General features: G+C 39.6%; 3 protein-coding genes across 3 annotated transcripts; all 3 read left to right on the plus strand.

Moving 5' to 3' along the window:
• On the plus strand, window positions 1-2,713 carry LOC146986368 (uncharacterized). Its single transcript, XM_085780464.1, has 4 exons — window positions 1-43; window positions 810-997; window positions 1,444-1,581; window positions 2,379-2,713. The coding sequence occupies exons 1-4, from the start codon at window positions 1-3 to the stop codon at window positions 2,652-2,654; spliced, it is 645 nt and encodes a 214-aa protein (XP_085636590.1). The 3' UTR covers window positions 2,655-2,713.
• Window positions 2,714-4,903: 2,190 nt separating this feature from the next.
• LOC146986369 (oncoprotein-induced transcript 3 protein-like) lies at window positions 4,904-7,342 on the plus strand. Its single transcript, XM_085780465.1, has 5 exons — window positions 4,904-5,173; window positions 5,260-5,660; window positions 5,797-5,896; window positions 6,929-7,124; window positions 7,206-7,342. Exons 1-5 carry the CDS (start codon window positions 4,904-4,906, stop codon window positions 7,340-7,342), a joined length of 1,104 nt encoding a protein of 367 aa, XP_085636591.1.
• Window positions 7,343-9,058: 1,716 nt separating this feature from the next.
• LOC146986370 (uncharacterized) lies at window positions 9,059-19,922 on the plus strand. The gene is made up of 6 exons (XM_085780466.1): window positions 9,059-9,156; window positions 9,665-9,851; window positions 10,798-10,941; window positions 11,286-11,552; window positions 19,215-19,397; window positions 19,902-19,922. The coding sequence occupies exons 1-6, from the start codon at window positions 9,059-9,061 to the stop codon at window positions 19,920-19,922; spliced, it is 900 nt and encodes a 299-aa protein (XP_085636592.1).
• Window positions 19,923-20,092: the final 170 nt, after the last annotated feature.

The following is a 20,092-nucleotide window of genomic DNA, read 5'->3' on the forward strand; positions in this document are numbered from 1 at the left end:
ATGGAGGAGCAGAGCTGTTTTCCATGCTGGCTGCCCGAAGAAGGTACGGTAACCGCCGCGGAACAACTAACCAACCACAACCAGCTTAGTAGGTACAGCGACTGACAGCTCGATTAACGGCGGCCGGAGTGTGAAGGTGATTTTCCGAAGTGGTAAATCAACTTGATCAATTGCCTTATTGTATCTTGTGAAATGCAACCATCGATATCCCGGGCAGCTATATTTCATTTTGTACGAATGCAGCCATCTCCTCCAAGTTTGTGTAAATTTATCCTCCTGAACAAACCAATCCGACACAGTCTCTTCAACGTCCTTATGACCATGTGTTTAGAATTCCTACAGAAGCCGATTCTGAAGTACAGCTTAATCAAGGCATCTGTAGAGGCAGCCATGGCCACCGACTATTTAGTAGTTTGATATTTTTTTCTTTTGTCTTGCTTTTTTTGTCTTGCGCCGGCCCTCATAATCTTTCTAATCCTTAGTAGTATTTGTGGACATTTTGCAAAAAATCTGCTAAAAAAAAAAATAATAATAATTGATGACATGCATTGATGTCAAATATGTAGAGAAGTCTGCTGTGTGCCTCTTGCTGTAGTGTTATTAATAGTTGTTGACCATTTTGACTCATTAGGCATCACACTTATGAAGAGAATGTAACAAGTACGTGCACATTGGATCATTAGAGCCTGAAGTTTCACAACAGGATGTTGTTGGTGTCTTTCAAATGTGCATGATGACATGAAGACACCAATAATATGGTTTTTTTCCTTTGCTTTCATACGAAAGAAACCACCGTGTTCGTTGCCCAGGTGTTTGTCAATGTGTAAGTACGGATGAAAAAACAGGAGAGATCAAGCTTAAAATCGCCATCGATCAGCAGCGGTTCTTTCACCCTCAACATGACTATGATTTCACCAACCGGTGGGATGCTGTGACTTTCTGGAGAGGTAGAGAGGAGTATGAACGCCCATGTGGGTACAAACGCTTTGGCCTCAAGGTGAGTGTACTTTTATTCTATCTTTGAGTCAGCATCAGGTTGCTATAGATAAGCATGCATATATCCATATGTCTATTGAACACCCTCCAAGTTATATGGAGTCAAGTTGAGGCAAAACCAAGAGGCTGTCCTGGGGGATACATGCATTCAATGCAATCCTAAAACAATCCCTCAAGCCAATATCTTCCACAATCGGCCTGCAATGTGTAGCAATCCACTTTGTTATGGCAGCTGTTAACTTGACACTTCACTAAGTTTATCCATACATCTCTAAATGAACCACGGAAGTTGCAAAAAAAAAGGAAAATTGCAATTAACATGCAGTAAAATAATCATCAGCATTAAATAAATAATGTGTTAATGCGATAAAAACACATTGACTTTAGAAGCTCTAGAATTTCAGAATATGTAAAACAAAGAAGAAAATAGTTTCTGTTTTGCCACAGGTCCTGGGTGAGTATGAGGACGATTCCTGGCTGGGACGCCGTGGCCGAGGCACCAGATCAGTGGTTGGGGAATGGCCTGTGTCCTACCATGGGACAAAAGTGGAGCTTGTTGGTGGCATTATCACAGGAACCTACAAGGTTTGATTTCATGCTCCTTTTTCATTGAAAAAATATGTAAAAATATACAGAACATGGAGTGAGTGTGTGTGAGTGTAGATGATGTGTTTGCTGCTGAACTCACTACTTTACAGTCCCGACAGTGACTCCCGACACTTAAACCCGAATTGCTTCCATACTGAAAAACTCTGACAAGTCAAACTTTAGGATGTGTTAGAGGACTAATTCATCTCTCTAACCATCATAACTATAACACCTGAAACGGTAAACACAGCCAATCGATCGAAAAAAATTACCACCCGAGTGAATTCACTTTTCGTCATTGAAAAGTTTGCAGTTCTGTTAGGTCATGCATGCTGACAAAGTTAGATGCTGCATTTCGAACGCGACCTGAAGTTGGAGCTCCAACTTGGCGAAGTCCGAGAAAAAAATCGACCCCAACTTTGCCGGGAATCAGTTGTCTGATGACACACAATCTGCACCTGTGCAGAGGCACACCGTCAATGGTAAAACATCAATTAAAATGCATTTAAATGCCGAAATACATAGAAAAAACTTTCTTTTTTAATTGTTTTTGTGCCCTTTGTGATGTTTTTATGCCTCATGTGAAGCACTTTGAATACAAAGTTTGTCCCGGTCCGCCATGTTTTTTCTGACCTACTGCATCTTGAACGCTTTTAGGTCGGAACTTGGAGTTTTCAACTGGGAAAGATCCAAGTTCCAACTTGTCTCAAATGCAGCATACAAAGTCTTGCATCTTTCAATGACTGACTGCAGTTGAGTGATAAAAGCTGTTAAATTCTATTTGTATTCAACAGGCAGGGCCAGGACAGTGGTGTGGTAGGGGAGTTTACTCTACTCCTCACATCTCTGTGGCAGAGAGATATGCCAAAACATTCACCTCCAAGAAGGACGGCAAGGATTACAAAGTGATACTGCAGAATCGAATCAACCCCAAGTACAGAGTGATATGTGAGAAGCAGCCCGAGTACTGGCTGATCAGAATCCCTGAAGGAACACCAGAGGAAGATGAGAAGGAACTGGTAAAGAGAGCCATCCCCCCTTATGGACTCCTGATTAAAGAGGTCAAATAAATGCCTTAAAACAACCTTTTTTTTCTTCTAAGAGCTATGTACTGAAAAAATATTTAGCACTAGGATAAATTAAGTTAATTATTATTATACGATGTGATCATGTTTTGTTTTGATATTATTTACTTTGATAACTCTACTTTTCGGTTTCGGTTGAAGCTTTACTTCTGCCTCCAACCTATCGCCCATATTGATGATGAATTACTGACTTGTTTGTGTTTATGTTTTATGTTTTGTCAAATGGATGAATCAATCAATCAATCAATCAATACAGTATGTAGGAGAATGACAGCATGCAAATCATCGTCATCATGTCCCTGGTAGGGCGCCAATAGGAGTGCGAAAGCCAGTTCACCAAGATTTGAGCCACATCACCATGACTTGCACTGGCACCAAACAAGTTGAGAACAACAACAGGAAAGCCAGGAGATATAAGGAAGTAGTGAGCTACAACACACACACACACACACACACACATACACACACACACACACACACACACACACACACACACATAGTGATAGCATCCAACTTATAGGGCCAAAGTACTAGATAAGTGAAACTGAGCTGTCCTCCCATTTTCCCCTTTGGGTTAGGTTGGCCAAAACATCTGGTAAACAGGGTGAGACCTATAGTGGTTTTGATATAAAAAGGCAGGTCATTCTCTGTAATATATATGGGAAGATGTCTCGGGCCTTTGTTGGTTACGGGGTCATGTTGGAATAAAGAGATCCCCATCTGACACCTGTGTCTCGACCATCTGATTCCTCCTTTGATCCACCTCTTTCTTTCTAACACAACAATACATGCCATTAAACTGGATCGGACGGTATGCAGCTACTCTTGCAGGTCTCGGGTGTATAGGCTATAAAGATGCTGTAGGTGGATGTGAGCAGCAGAGAATCCGAGGACAGAGGTGAGTTCTGGGCCTCATGGCTTCAGCCCCGGTGCTCCGGCTTTCGCTGCTCCTGGTCTCACTGGTGTCGGCAACACATCACTTGGGCGGGACTGTGACATTCACCTACAAAGGGAGAAACTCAGATGGATCACACAAGGTGAGTGAATTGATTATGTTCTGTGATGAGAACAGAGGTTGTTTTTTGGGAGAGTTTCGGTCATATTCAAGAAATTTGTACAGTAATTGTGATTTTAGCCATTGCTTTTTGTTATCGTGATTAGGTGTAATTTAACAATATGTAAATTTAAATTTTACTGCTTCTTAAAGCAGAAGTAAGTGGTCCGGTCGTTTTCGCTAATGCTGCGTTCCAGGCAGGCTTTTGAAATCGTAAATTACAGCTTCAAGTCACAACTTACGACTTTGTAGCGTTCCAGGCAACCCACTCGTGTTTTTCCGACCTGTTTTACCGGTGAAAGTCACTATAACGGCCACTCGTAACTTCCGACCGGTGAACTCGTACCAGATCGAACTGGTACCACTTCACGGTCGGAAAAATACGAGTTTCCTTGAACGCACCATAACAGTCCTCGTCGCTACGTCACCACATTCACGGCGTCCCTTGGCTGCACACACAGCCCTGCATGCCGTTCTCTCTCCTCATTGGATAAAAACTGTAGGATACGATAAATGTTTTCTCTTCGGCTCAGAGCAGAGCAGAGTGACTGACAGACCCGTGTTTCAGTCCAAACACTCTATGTAAGTGATTGCTGTCGGAAGATATAACTATTTAAGACTTATATTAACACAAATATATCACTTACTTCTGCTTTAAGTTTTTAGATTTCCTTTTATTTATTTCCAAAGAAAAAAAAATCGCTAACACTTTTATCATCATAAGAGTGACATGACACTGTCATAAGAGTGACATGTCACAGTCATGAATGTGTCATAAACATTATGTCAATGTCATAACGTTGTTATGAAGTGTCATTCACTTTACCCTAACCCTAACCCTACAAACCCGAATGACATAGCGATGTAACCGGCATGTAATGAAGTTGTCATGGATGTATTATGAACACCTTATAAACGGTTTTATGATTGAGTTATGCACTTGACTGTTAAGTAAAATGTTACCAAAAAATCTTTTTAAGCATTTTTAAGTGCAAACACAGTATCTGTCCTGAATTTCTACATTGTCTTTACAAGATATTTCATCAAGAACCTTAACCAAACTTGTTATACTTTCATTTTTAGAAACAGGTCTTTGGTACTGACAAATGGCAATATTAAGATACAAATATATCTGTATGATGCTATATGATAAATAATAATCTTATGATGAAAATAATTCATGTATTATATTTACATACACAACTTTCATACATATCCCATTCCTGTTAAATCTCACGTGGTGTGTGATGCGTCATCATCAATGACAGTTCATGTTGAAAAAGCATCATTTGATGGCCTCCATGAAGATCATCTGCGGCTCAGCGATCCCTCCAACATTGCCAGCGATGACGTGAGTGCTGTTGGAGTGTGTCTGCAGGCTGAGACACACTCCAACAGCACTCATGTCATCGCTGTTGTCCCCCTCAATGCTTGTGGCACTCAGATCGAGGTAATGAGGGTCATTTGTTTCATTACATTTACTAGTGTTGGATGTTTCTGTTTTCATTCACTGCATGTGAACATTACCCTTTTCAGGAAGACGATGATTACCTTATGTTTAAGAATGAAATCACCACCGTTGACAACATTGCAGACGTGATCACCAGGAAGCACCTGCTGGAAGTGCAGTTCTACTGCAAGTATCCCAAACGAGGAAATGTGACAGTGGGCTTCACTGCACACAGAAAGAACGTCACAGTGTGGGAGAAAGGCTTCGGCATGTTCACCTACGAGTTTGAGTTCTACCCTGATGGCCAATACAACACCAGCATTGATCCTCAGTTATACCCTCTGGAGTATGACCTTGGGAGCTGGATTTGCATGCAGATAGAGGTCACCTCCTCAGTCAACAACACTGAGCTGTTTGTTGAGTCCTGCAGAGCCACACCTTATGATAACCCCAACTACCACCCAACCTACTCCATCATTGAAAATGGGTATGAAAACTTGTTGTTGGGGGCTTTGTAATTAAATCTCCTGAGTGGGTGTCATTGCTCTGTGTCGCTGTAGTGGCATCAAGTGCAATGTTTGCAATGTTCTGATCCTTTTTTTTTTTTTTTTTCCTTTGACTAGGTGTGTCATGGATCCAACTGTTAAACTCCATACCCCCGCCCACGAGAACCAGTTCAGGTTCTGCGTCAAGGCCTTCAAGTTCATCGGACTTCACGATCAGGTGAGCAGAGAATCATTGAATTAGGTTTGATCAACACCTATAAATGTCTCCTGTCAGATTTCTAAATGCTTAAAGGAGAATTCTGGTCTTTTTTGACCCCTAAATCGTTGTCCTGATGGTCACCCAGTGTTGGGGGGAGCAAAGAACGCGACTAAAATTGATGCAGGCAAACCGGAGTTACACCATGGCTAGACGGTGCTAGCGATAGCCACAACGCTAACCCATGGAGGCAATTCTTTCAACCACAACAAACACTCAAAAAACAATCAAATATCTATGGTACATGACTCGAATCGTTACGAGACACCACTGAACTCCTATAGTGTACAGTATTAACAGTAGCCTATTAACTTTGTGTTTTTGCATGTAGTCCCTCACCTCAGACAGCCGAACTCTGAAACGTCCTGGAAAGACATTACTATCCGATCACAGAGCGCCTGCTCTCCCCGCCACAGAAACAAACACTTTTTCCTTGTTGTGATCATTTCTTTACAAAAATAAACGAGCAGTGCAGTGGTAATGTCCAAAATATCTCTGAACGTTTATTCTTGTAAAGAAATCATCACAACAAGGAAAAAGTGTTTGTTTCTGTGGCGGGGAGAGCAGGCGCTCTGTGATCGGATAGTAATGTCTTTCCAGGATGTTTCAGAGTTGAGTGATTACATGCAAAAACACAAAGTTTATACTAAATACTGTACACTATATGAGTTCAGCGGTGTCTCGTAAGGATTCCAGTCATGTACCATAGATATTTGATTGTTTTTTGAGTGTTTGTTGTGGTTGAAAAATTGCCGCCATAGGTTAGCGTTGTCGCTATCCCTAGCGCCTGGTAGCCATGGTGTACTGTAACTATAGTTTGCCTGCATCAATTTTAGTTCCGGTTTTTGCTCCCCCCAACACTGGGTGACCACCAGGACAACGATTTAGGGCTCAAAAATGACCAGAATTCTCCTTTAAAGAGATAGTTTGATAGACGGATGTGTTTGGTAAGGTGGTATGTACAGTATAAGGTCTGACTACTGTTGTTTTCAGGTGTATATCAGCTGTTCAGTCGTGGTGTGTGAAGCAGGATCCTCGACCACCAGATGCTCGCAGGGATGCATCAACTCCACGTGGCCTCGCGGTAATCACCAACATCACCACCGAAAGAGAGAGGCCATCATCCAGACCGCCAACCACTTTGTTTCCCAGGACCCCTTGCGCTTAAAGAGATCAGCAGAGGCCACAGGTATGAAAATGGGAAGTGTTTCCTTCTCAGCTTTAGACTTTGGACAAGACTGAATTGAAATTGTGTTTCTCTGTTTTCCAGTGACCAATCTGAACCTGAACCTAGTATTCATTGCTGGGTGTCTTCTTGCAGTTGTTTGCATGGTCTGTGGAGTGATCATGTACAAAGTCAAGATGTCAAAGGGCAAATACCAACTTTTGCCTACATCTGAAAGTTAAGACCGTAGAGTTTGCAGAATTAAGACATCTGAATCTCTAAACCTTATTTTGACAATTTTCTTCTGCATAATTTGGGTGTTTGTGTTTCTCCTAATATTCACAATTAAATAAAGGATTTTTATGTTCACATTCTTACAATTGCCAACAGGTATACAGTATGTGATTAAATGGAAATACGGGAATCAGGAGAATTATGTGGAAAGTGGAAAAAAACAAACACTGTTAGAATGATTAACATTGATTTGATGATGAACTTGTACTGCAGCTCCTCGGTGGTCGATCAATGTGTTTAAAGGTCTGGGATTCTAACTGCTTCAACTTATATTTACTGCTGTCTGATTTAAAATGCATTTACAGTAAGATGCTGATGCATCTGAACTTCATCTACGATGTAGGCCTATGTGCTTTGTGAAAAAATATATACACCACTACACCTATTTTGGCTTTTGTCATGTTGTGATGTGAAAATATCCTTAAAAGTAGGAACCAAACAGAGACAACAAATACAGGAAACTGTCTAAAAAACAGATAAAGCTCATGAGAGAGATACTAATGTATGTGTGTGGTTGAGTTTCATATTTAAAGAAAAGAAACTCAGATGAATTACTGTAATGCATGGTAATGCATGTGGGACAAACAGGACAAACCAGTAAAATAAGAACCAGGGTGTGTTGTGTGTCCCTGAAATCCCTCTGAATCAAAGCTGCTGTGTGTGACAATGACATTGTGACACAGCAGCGACTCAGAAATTATAGTAACAGCGGCAGCGACATCACACACACAGGTAACAGCAGAAAATAAAAACATCTATCTACATACAAATTTGTTAAATTATAAAAATTTAAGCTAAAATGGACTATGCCACCAAAAACAATAAATATGAACAATCACTGAGTCAATGTTCCTAGTAATTTAATATTGACCATGAGAACAGGTTTAAATTTTAACCTGACCTGGAGCACATCAGTATGGAGGACTAAGGATGTCACAGGAAAACTGACAAAGAATTCCCTTAATGTCATATTTAATAGGCAATAAAAGTTGAAAAATAAATTTATAAATGAAAAACACTGAGCTCTGTCGAAGCCATAGGGGAAAAAAACATCTAAAACAAAAATAACTTTGCAAGATTGTTTTAACAATGCAGGAAATACAAAAACTTCTTCACATTTTCACATCCATTAGTGCTGCACTTCAAATGGAAACCTGGCTCTATACTGTAGGAGGCAATCGGTGAATTTTCATCCATCTGCTTTGCTATGTGCTTGTAAAATGTATTTTATTCACCAGAAATGTATTAAAATCATAAAAATGTTTTGCACTTGGCCGAGGTGGAAAAGTTGATGTATGATAAAAAAGTAGACAAAGCATGTCCCTTAAACATCCACCGAGGAGATGTGTCACTGTCATCCCAAACTCAGATGAATTCCTGTAAGGACTTTCACATGTTAATCAAACAGGACAAACCAGTGAAATGAGAATCAGTACCCTCGGAATCTAAGCTGCTGTGAGACAATGGAGCCAAATTATTAATGGAACCAACTATGTGCCGACCGTGCCCACTGATGCCAGCAGGTATGTACAACTACACAAAAATCTGACTTGACAGGAATCACCTGTTACCCTCCCCTGCTTATATAAATAAGAGCTCCTCACACGGGACGGGGCTTTAGAAACTTCAACAGGGCCGTTCATCATCTTCGTTATACAGGTGCTATGATTGATAGAAGCATTGCAGTAGAGGCTTTGAGTGCCCTCTGCAATGTCACTGTCAGATTGTCTTCCGAGGTGTCCAGTGGAGCAGCAGCAGGAAGGTGGATGCAGCTGGACATCACAGATTTAATCCAAGCTTTTTGGCGTGCACTTCAACCCAGGTAATTATGGAAGCTGTGGTTTTTGATCACCTCATGATTTTTAAAATTCATCAGAAAGTTTGAGCCCAGAGAGTCGGTCAACGCGTGTTTCGAACATGATAAATATCAGATGTGTAACACAGCAAGAAGAGACCAACATTAATGTTGTGTTTGGACCTGCATCTCCACCTTTCACATTACAGAAAGGTGGTGTCCCCATTGGGTTCTGGAGGCAGGAAGCTGAGGCAGCTGGACAGCACCGATCTCATCCGAACTGTTTGGAATGCAGAACAAATACAGTAATTATGGAAGCTGTGTTTTTTGCTTGCCTTTTTAAAAAAGAAAATCATCAGACAGTTTAATCCCTTAGAGTTGGTGAACATATGTGTCTATTTGCAGAATGTGTTGTGAAGATGATAAATATCAAATCTGTATAGAAGAAACTGCATCTCCACCTCTCACATTACAGAAAGGTGCAACCATTGGGCTTTGGAGGCTCGGGACTCCCAGGGGGTCCCGAGATGTTCACTATTGGGAAAGAGTTCTTTGCCCCTGAGTTTGACAAGGACTTCAGAGAGATGAAGCCCAACAGGGTTGCCATAAGAGGTGGAGAACAGTATGAGCACCCATATGGTTGGTGTCGTTTTGGCCTCAAGGTAAATGTATGTTGTTTTAACAACATTGTGTGTGTGTGTGTGTGTGTGTGTGTGTGTGTGTGTTCATCATTGTGGTCCAAGAGACCTTTTCCTGCCCCAGAGGTGGTGCTGAAGTTTTTGAGTGTCCAGCTGTGGACAGATTGATTTACCCAGAATGTGTCACAACCTGCAACACTGCAAAAACTCAAAATCTTTCCAAGAATATTTGTTGTATTTCTTGTCAAAATGTCTCATTTCTAGTCAAAACTAATCTCTTTCAACTTAAAATAAGACTCATTGCCTAAATTTTTTTAGATAATTTTACTTGTTTCAAACTAATTTTCACTTGAAATAAGTAGAAAAATCTGCCAGTGAAAGCAAGTTTTTTTTTGCGCTTGTAATAAAAAAGAAAAACTTGCTCCACTATCAGATTTTTCTACTCATTTCAAGTGAAAATATGCTTGAAAGAAGTAAAAAGTGTCTAAAAACAAGCTCCTTTTTATGTGAGATGTCTTATTTTAGGTATAATTAGATCTGTTTTGACTTGAAATTACATTTTACCTATAGGACAAATATTCTTGGTAAGATTTGGAGTTTTCGCAGTGAACATGCCGTCGTGGAGCTTTGGAGGCTGAAGATTGTCATTTGTTGAATAAGTTAGTAGTTTGTCCCCCCCAAAACACTTCTATTGTGTTGTTTGTATTTGCAGTACATGTAATCAGATTGATGATTTCTAAATTTGTTTGTATATTGTCTGTTTGCCTGCATTTTATTAAGATACAGTGCATTGTCCAACCTGAGTTTTAGGGGTAATTAAGGTCCGATTTCCCAATTCGATTTTCCATTTGACAGTAACAGTAACCCAAAATTCACCACAAACTTATTGTACAATTAAAAAAAAGAGAAAAAAAACTGAGGAACCAACTAAAACATCAAAATGTCACATGATGTGAATGTTTTGTCACAGGTCCTAGATAAATATCAGGAAAATACCTGGCTGGGACTCCATCAGCGTCACAATGACAACATATTACTGAAAGGGGAGTGGCCTGTGTCCTACCATGGGACATCAAAGGAGGGTGTTGAGGGCATCGTCACAGGAAACTATAAGGTAGGCTATATTCTTTATCATTACAATAGGCAATATTGATAAAGACACACAACACAATATATATGTAATGTACAAATCCTCTCTGAGAAAAAAAAGATCTTAAATAGGTCAAATTACCAACAGTCAAATATTTTTTTCTTGTGCTCAAAAAATTAAGACAGAGAAATAACTCTGTTAATCCTGTTGGTCAAGTTGAAGACATAGATAATTAAAATCATTATGTAGATTTGTGTAAATGTGTGCTATAATGACATCATAAGCACAATCATCAGTGAAGTGTTTGAGGTTGATAAGTGATGTGTAGTTGCAGAAAGTTGTTCAATTCTAATTCATGCATTAAACAGGCAGGAGGCGGAGCTGATTATGGTCGGGGAATTTACTCTACCCCTGACATCTGTGAGGCTGAGTCCTATGCCACAACATTCACCTCCAAGAAGGATGGCAAGGATTACAGAGCAATTCTGCAGAATCGAATCAACCCCAAGTACAGAGTGATATGCGACTGCAGAGAACCGTACTGGCTGATCAAAACTGATGACCCGAAGGAGAATCTAACGGAGGAGGTTCTGGTAAAGAGAGCCATCCGTCCTTATGGAATCCTGGTTAAAGAGGTCAAACATGAACGTGATACTATGTTAGATGGTTATTTTAAAAACTTTTTTAAAAACCATCCAGGTTTTAAAAATATGTTCTGATATTCTTCTGGAAAGACGGAATAAACCAACTTTAACTCATCTGCTGCCTCTGTGACTTTCCTGCTCTGAAGATAAAACGGTGGCTGAATGTTTGGACATGATCTTACACTTGTGTAATTTTCTGAAAACGTTATTTCAGTCAATCATTTCCTCCCTCTAATAATACTTATTGGTGTTGCATTTTATATTGTTTGAAAGCCTGATTAGTCACCTTTACAGCGAGGTACAACTTGTAGGGATCGTGCATCCAGGGAAGGAACAACTGCATACACACAAAAGCATCTCACTTACAAATCCACACTGTCCTCACAAGTACAATAATACAAAATAACATACCACCGTATTCTGTCCCTAGAACTCTAATGTAGCCTACACATTAGTAGTTATGTATGTGTGGTTCAGTTTCATATTTAAAGAAAAGAAACTCAGGTGAATTCCTGTAAGGACTTTAACATGTGGGACAAACAGGACAAACCAGTAAAATAAGAACCAGGGTGTGTAGTGTCCCTGAAATCCCTCTGAATCAAAGCTGCCGTGTGACTGTGACAATGACATTGTAACATGGCAGCAACGACACTCGAGTGTTGTTCATGGACCTTGAATGAATGTGTGCTCTGCATCCGTCTCTTTCCTTCTGTTCTTACTCTTTTAATCATTAAAAAATAGAACGATTCCCATCTTTGTTGAGGATAGGATTTGTTCAAAATTAAATATAAGCGTGTTCCATATAAAGGCCTGTCTCAGATCTAAGCTGGGTCAGTTCAACAGTTGAAGCAAATAAAAGCCCAGGCTGCTACACTAATCATTCAAATGTTTGTCAGCTTGGCCACGGTGTAAAAGTTGATATATTACTGTATATATAATATGATATAAAAGCAAAATGCCACCAACTTGTAAACCAGTCACAGTGCACACAAAGCATGTCACTTAAACATCCACCAGGAGACGTGTCACAAACTTAGATGAACTCCTGTAAGGACCTTCACACGTTAGACAAACAGGACAAACCAGTGAGATAAGACCCATGGTGTGTTGTGTCCCTGAAATCCCTCTGAATCAAAGCTGCTGTGAGACAATGAAGCCAAATTATTAATGGGCCGACCGTGCCAGTGATGGTTCCTACTGATGCCAGCAGGTATGTACAACTACACAAAAATCTGACTCGACAGGAACCACCTGTTATAAAATGATCCTCCCTTGCTTATATAAATAAGAGCTCTTCCTCAGGTTCCTCAGACGGGACGGGACTTTAGAAACTTCAACAGGACCGGTCATCATCTTTGTTACCATTTTTAAGCCTAGTGCCTTGTGTTTTTCTTCTTTTTGATTTTTTTTTCAAGCACCCTGGACCTGGTTTCTCTTTGAAGATTTTTAGCACAGGGGACGTGGTGCTCTGTAGTCTGTAGTCACTCTGCTCTTACCCTGTGAGTGTTGTGTTAAGTTCTATACAAGTTCAAGATGGAAAACCAGAGATACAAGGAAGGTTTCTCCTACACAACTGAGCAAGGCAACGATATCATCGTTACTGAGTCTTTATTAGATGAGATCGCTGCTTCCCGGGAAGCTGGACCAGATATCGAAAAGGCATTTTCTGAACTGACAAAGATAACAAAGAAAGACATCGGGCTTCAGTTGAGAATTACCAACTTGTCTGACTACTGGCAACAGAAACTTATCCCAAAACGCCTAAGAATAAAGAAATTCCCTTCATTTAATACAGAAGACACAGAATTCAGATCCAAATGGGAGGCCATCCTAACTAAATGCTCATTAGACCTGATCCTATTACTTATTGAACATGACAAGAAAGAAAGGGAGGCAGTGCAAGTCAAACTCGGTGAGATAAAATCAGAAATCTCTCAAATAGATGATGACAAGAAGAAAACGGCACTTAAAGACAAACTGGAAAAGGATATGGAAAGTCATGCCAAACAGGTGAAACAAGACAAAATCCAAACATTCAAGAAGAATGAGGATGAATACAGAGAGGGCAAGGTTTACAAGTGGAGCACACCAACACAACGGCAGAGATATGCGTCTTCTTCAACTCACTAGCAGCCATGAAGAATCCACTTTTGATGTCATTGGCTCATCCACATCCGAGTGTTTGGACGAGCAGCGCACTCCTACAAGATCACAGAAACTTATAAAAAAAAGAAGAAGAAGACGGTAATTAATATATCGAAGACACCTCATCTCACCCCAGTGTGTTGTCTGAGTTTTCTGCAGCTGCATCTGAAAGTATGGTACCAACAAAACACTCCAAGAAATGTCACCACAGCTCATTTCAGACATAAGTCTCTTTTTTTTTGCCTCCAGTATCAAATTCCACCCAGATTGCCCTTCACACAAAAAAAGGTGGATTTCAGATTAGCCCAATTATTATAAAACCGGCTGATAAAGGAGGAGCAGTCGTGGTAATGGACAAGGACAAATACACTGAAGAAGCCTTCAAGAAGTCTTGGATAACCCAGACAACAATCACAAACTGTCTTCAAATCCACTTGAAAAAAAGAAAGAAAAAAAAACACCTCTTTTCACATCTTTTTTTTTAATGGGTTGCACCTCCCAGGTCACCCACTTATCATCTGATCTAATGGATCCCTCAGAGCCACCTCATTTTGTGGACTTTTATCTTTTATATGAAACTTTGGCCCCAACAACTGCCTTCATACACACTACTCCTGTCCTTCAACCATGATGGTGGATTAAAAGCTCTGAAAAACTTATTCTTTTTTTTTAACAGAACAGGCCCACAGACTCTTTTTCATTCTTCGGCTAACAGAATGGACTCTTAAAAATAATGTGTTTCTTTTTCAAAATCAATTGTACATCCAAAATCGGTGTACTGCTATGGGGGTATTGCTTCTTTTTCTCCTAATTATGCTAATTTTTATTATGGTATATGGGGAAAAGATTTTATTTACCGACATAAACATATAGTGACAAGATAGAATGGTGGGGGCAGTACATTGATGATATTTTATTGTTTTGGATATTCGAAGCATTGAATTAATTTCCAAGATGTGACTAGTTTGGGGTGAGCAGGGACAGCTTCACACTACAGTAGCCTATATAAGAGGGCAGCAGACAAAATACTGTGTTTAAAGCTCTAGTTTTAATATGTACTGGACTGTTTTCAAACTGGTTTTAATGAAATAAGTAATAAAGGCTTTTAATTTTTTTTTTTTGTCAGAGGAGTGCCTTGGATTCATCTTCTTCTTCAAGGTGTGTCGTGTCCCTGAAATCCCTCTGAATCAAAACTGCTGTTGCAGAACTGCAGATGCTTTAATAATCGTTAAAAGGAAATGGAAATCATCGTTACAGCAGCAGCAACACCACACATTCATCACACACAGCACAGGCAACAGCAGAAAATAAAAACACAAAAATAAATTGTTAAAATTATAACATTTGAGCTAAAATAGACTGCTTGAAAGTAACACCACTAAAAACAATAAATAAAACAATCACTCACTCTCAGTCAGTCATGTACAATATCTACCATGAGAATTGGTCATCACAGGAAACAAAGAATTTCCTTAATGTAATATGTTAATAAGCATTAAAAGTTGTAAAGGAGAAAAAGAATGTATAAACCAACACTGAGCTCTGTCAGAGCCATACAGTAGGGGAAAAGGTTCTGCAGGGTTGTTTTAATAACATAACCAGTTTTATCGTGTCATTGGGTGTGTTGTCTTTAAAATGTTCAGTGTGACTTGGCAGTTCTTTCAAAATATTCTGATGTTGAATTTAATTCAGACATGAAGTTCATAGAAAACCTCGTAGCTAACTTTGTTTTATGGAAAGACAGAAACCAACTATAACTCAATCAATCAATCAATTTGTTTATTTCGGGCATGTCCATTAAAGCAGAAGTAAGCGATCCGGTTGTTTTCGCTAATGTTGCGTTCCAGGCCGGCTTTTGATATCCTAAATTACAGCTTCAAGTCACAACTTACGACTTTGTAGCGTTCCAGGCAACCCACTCGTGTTTTTCCGACCTGTTTTACCTGTGAAAGTCACTATAACGGCCACTCGTAACTTCAGACCCGTGAACTCGCACCAGATCGAACTGGTACCACTTCACAGGTCGGAAAAACACGAGTTACGAGTTACCTTGAACACACCATAACAGTCCTCGTCCCTACGTCACCACATTCACGGCGTCCCTTGGCTGCACACACAGCCCTGCATGCCGTTCTCTCTCCTCATTGGATAAAAACTGTAGGATACGATTAATGCTTTCTCCTCGGCTCAGAGCAGAGCAGAGGGACTGACAGACCCGTGTTTCGGTCCAAACACTCTATGTAAGTGATTGCTGTCGGAAGATACAACTATTTAAGACTTATATTAACACAAAAATATCACTTACTTCTGCTTTAAATCATCATCATCACACTTCATCAAGTAATACAATGCACATGGCCGAAAGGGAAAGCGGGAGAAGCAACTCATCTGCTGCTTCTGTGACTTTCCTGCTCCAAAGACAAAACAGTGGCTGAATATTTGATCTCGTGCTTGTGTCATTTTCTATTCAGTACATATTTGAATTTGAAGCACAGATGAAACAAACACAGTCAGACTTTGTTGCTCCGTGTGAAACTCTGCAGTTTTCCTCCATATGTCGACCAGATTAAATTTTTTCATGAAGATAGACAGAGTGGAAGCAGAAGAATTGTTAGTATTTGGGGGCCATCTATCTAATGAACTATTCAAAACAATGTTGAAATCTCCACCCATAAGGATTAGCACATTGGGATACTTTGACAACCACTGTAGGAAGCTAGATTCTAAAGCATCAAATAAAAAGTCATTTTCCGGTTTAGAGTTATATCCATATATGTTGGCATCAAATTTGAGAAACTGCTGCTAGTAAATGATTAGGATGACGTCAGCCCTGGTATGTCGTGGATAATAGTGGATAATGTCTGTGAAGGTTCTTATTCTTCTTCCTCCCTATAGGAAGTTTAAACCCCATACACACCTGGAGTCACATGACCGAACCCTCCAGTTTCAGGGGTGTGGTCATGTGACTTTGATCATAGGACCCCACACACACACACACAGACACCACACCCACACAAAGAGCTTATGGACAGTTCATAGATCCTTCATAGATAGGCCTATGTAAGTTATTGTGGCTGAATTTGTCTTCATTTATGTTACTTTGTAAAAAAAAAAAAAAAAAAAAAAAAAAGTCATTTAGTTGTTAAATGTTGTTCTTTGGCAACATCTGGATTTTTTCATTGCTATTATATTTTTGTGTATTTGATTAGGCCTACATTTACGCGCTGATCATTAAACGAACAAATCAAAGGGTTACTCAGCAGTTAATCAGTGCTTGAGTAGCTTTTTCACCAAGTACTTTCTACTCTTACTCAAGTAAATGTTTGAATGGCTACCCACCCCCCCAGTGGAAGTGACTGAGGGCTCCTATAAATACAACCCTGCCACATTTGTATCAGAGACGAGCAAAGCACCAGACCTTCACAACTACAACTAACTACAACAACAAGATGATCAACGGAGAAGTTGCACTTGAAGCTTTGGGTGCGCTCTGCAATGCCGAAATAACGGTTGTCAACCAGAGTGATGAATCCAGCGGATCATTTGTCAGGCAGTTTAGCAGCTTTTTGAGGTTGGGCAATCCGTCTGGTGGAGGAAGAGAGACATTTTCCATCCATCACTTCATCCCTAGGGTGCTGGAGTCTGACCAAAGACAGTAAGTATTCATATCTATAACTACTAACTATTTATGATGCAAAATAATGGGAAACCTATTGGAAATTAAATGATTGTCTTTCTTGTCATCAGATTTAAAGGACACCTGCAGAGCACTGATGAAACAGAAATATGGTATGTATAATCCTCTCAATAAATTCTATAGGGAAAGGAAAGGTGATGATAATTCTAGGGGCCCAGCACCCAGTGGGGCCCATAAAAACCCCAGTAGTCTAATCTTTGTATGACTGATTTATTCTGTGTAAGACCCTGACTAATACTCATAGTACACTGTAAAAACTCAACATCTTTCCAAGAATATTTGTCTAATTTCTTGTCCAAATGTCTCATTTCTAGTCAAAGCTAATCTCTTTCCACTTAAAATAAGACTCATAACCTAAAAATTAACTTGTTTTTAGATCATTTTCACTTGAAATAAGTACAAAAATCTGCCAGTGAAAACATGTTTTTTGTGCTTGTAATAAGGAAGAAAAACTTGTTCCACTATCAGATCTTTTCTACTTATTCCAAGTGAAAATATGCTTGAAAGGAGTAAAAAGTGTCTAAAAACAAGCTACTTTTAATATGACGCGTCTTATTTTAAGTATAATGATATTGTTTTGACTAGAAATTACATTTTGACTAGAAATAAGACAAATATTCTTGGTAAGATACTTGAGTTTTTGCAGTGTAATGCTGCATTAGCATCAAAACAAGGTAGGCTAAATAAAAAATGATAATAGTCTAAGAAAAAAGAAATGGATAAGTTAGGGGGAGGGGACCACTTTAGTATTCTTTATTCCCTGAGCCTATGTGTGTGTGATCACAGCCGTACTGCCACAGGCCCGGGGACAGGACTAAGATCATGTTCCTTACAGTGACGTGCGGTGACCTCTAATCAGCTGATCATGCAAAAAAAGTCACAACAAACAGTTTTAAAATGTGTGCAACACTTTCTCATCACAATCCATGCCATCATCTACACAGTTATCAGCTGTTATTAAAAGCCAACTCTTCAATAACAGGATCGCGATATTGGACCACCGTTAATCCACACTGAAACCGAAGCAACAATAATGTTAACTGTACTCAACAAGCTATTATTAGAAGAGAAAGTACGTAAAACCTGCTAACTAGGGTTGCCAACTTACCACCAGCTATATTATTATAGCTGTACATAAGGTTTTGATCAATTGACTCAAAATCAGTGTGGGATCATGATGCGTGCACCTCTTGTTTTTACATATTGAATCTCTAAATATTTTTTTATTAATAATTAATGCTATATCAGCCTCCTGAGATACCTGGTGAAGAACAAACTGAATGAGCTCCCTGACTCCTCTGAAGCCTCTCCTTCCTCTGTGGTTGTCTGAGTCCTGACCCAGGCTGTTTGACCTCAGTGATTCCTGATGACTGATGCAGACATTTCATTGGGAGATGTGCAGTTGGCTCTGTAAATTATCTCTCACATTTTCCTGCCATTTGTGTTAACTGTGCTAACTGTTAGCCACCGTAGCTCAGGCGTCGGTCTCCCGTCAGGTAAAAGCTGCCGTTTATTCCTCAAATGAAGCTCATTAAATTCAAAAAATCTTCAGACAAAGGGGCGCTTCGTGGACTCGTTGTTTAAAAAGAGGTGCTCTTTGGAAAGGGATCAAAGATGTGAGAAAACAAAAGAAAAATTCCAAGGCACTCTCTTACCTATAAAATGCCTTTATTAAATTATGGCATGGTCAACATGACAATTAAAAACTCTGGTTTAATGGTTTAATAATAATTAAACCAAATAATAGAATTTTTCCTGACAGCCTAGGTGAGGCACAGCGTCTGCCTCCCGGTGGGACCTGCTTCCTTAAGGTGGCAGAAGACGTAAGCAAGGAAAAAACAACAGGACAGAAACTTAAAATCACCATCGATGAGAAGAAGTTGTTTGACCCTGGATACGACTATGACTTCACCAACCTGAAAGACACTGAGACTTACTACAGAGGTGGAGAGAAGTATGAACGCCCATGTGGGTACAAACGCTTTGCCCTCAAGGTGAGTGCACTTTTACTGTGTCTTTTGAATCAGCATCAGGTTTCTCACTGCAGATTTGCGAAATGCCATCATCCCAGTATAAATATCTAAATCTGAGTCAGCAAAAAAACTACTTCAGTCAGCATGTTTACAGTTTGAATCCCCTGGTCTTTTTTTTTTTTTTTTTTACAATAGAAATCTTTGACCTTTAGCAGTAAAATCTACATAGCTGCTAACACCAATAGCGTCAGGTGTTACCATATCAAATTTAGTGAGAAGGAAACAAAGAAAAAAGGTAACCCTTTAATTTACAGGACGCTAATTATGTGATCATGTCTAGAAATAGCCTAGAAATAACAATTTCATAGTAATGTCGAGAAATATAGCCAAGAAATAATGATTGATTGCATAGAAATAGCCCAGAAATATCGGTCAATTGCAAAAAGAGTTGGTGGAGAAAAATTCTGTCCTTTCCCAAAAATTTCAAAGCATTAAAAGCCACGTGTGATCTTTTTTTCCCTTTAGGAAAAGCATGGCATACTATGAAATAATGTTCATTATACAACAAGTCGTTCCGACCAAGCAATCTGATTGGTCAACAAGACATTTAGAACGTGCTCAAATCAGCATGACAGCAAGTCTGACTAATCACTACTCTGCCATGTCATGTTGTTGTATCCATCTCCATGATAACCATCCATGGATTCTTATTTTTA

The sequence above is a fragment of the Trachurus japonicus genome, chromosome 6 (assembly GCF_045865225.1).
Source record: "Trachurus japonicus isolate A0001 chromosome 6, Traja_1.0".
NCBI lineage: Eukaryota > Metazoa > Chordata > Actinopteri > Carangiformes > Carangidae > Trachurus > Trachurus japonicus.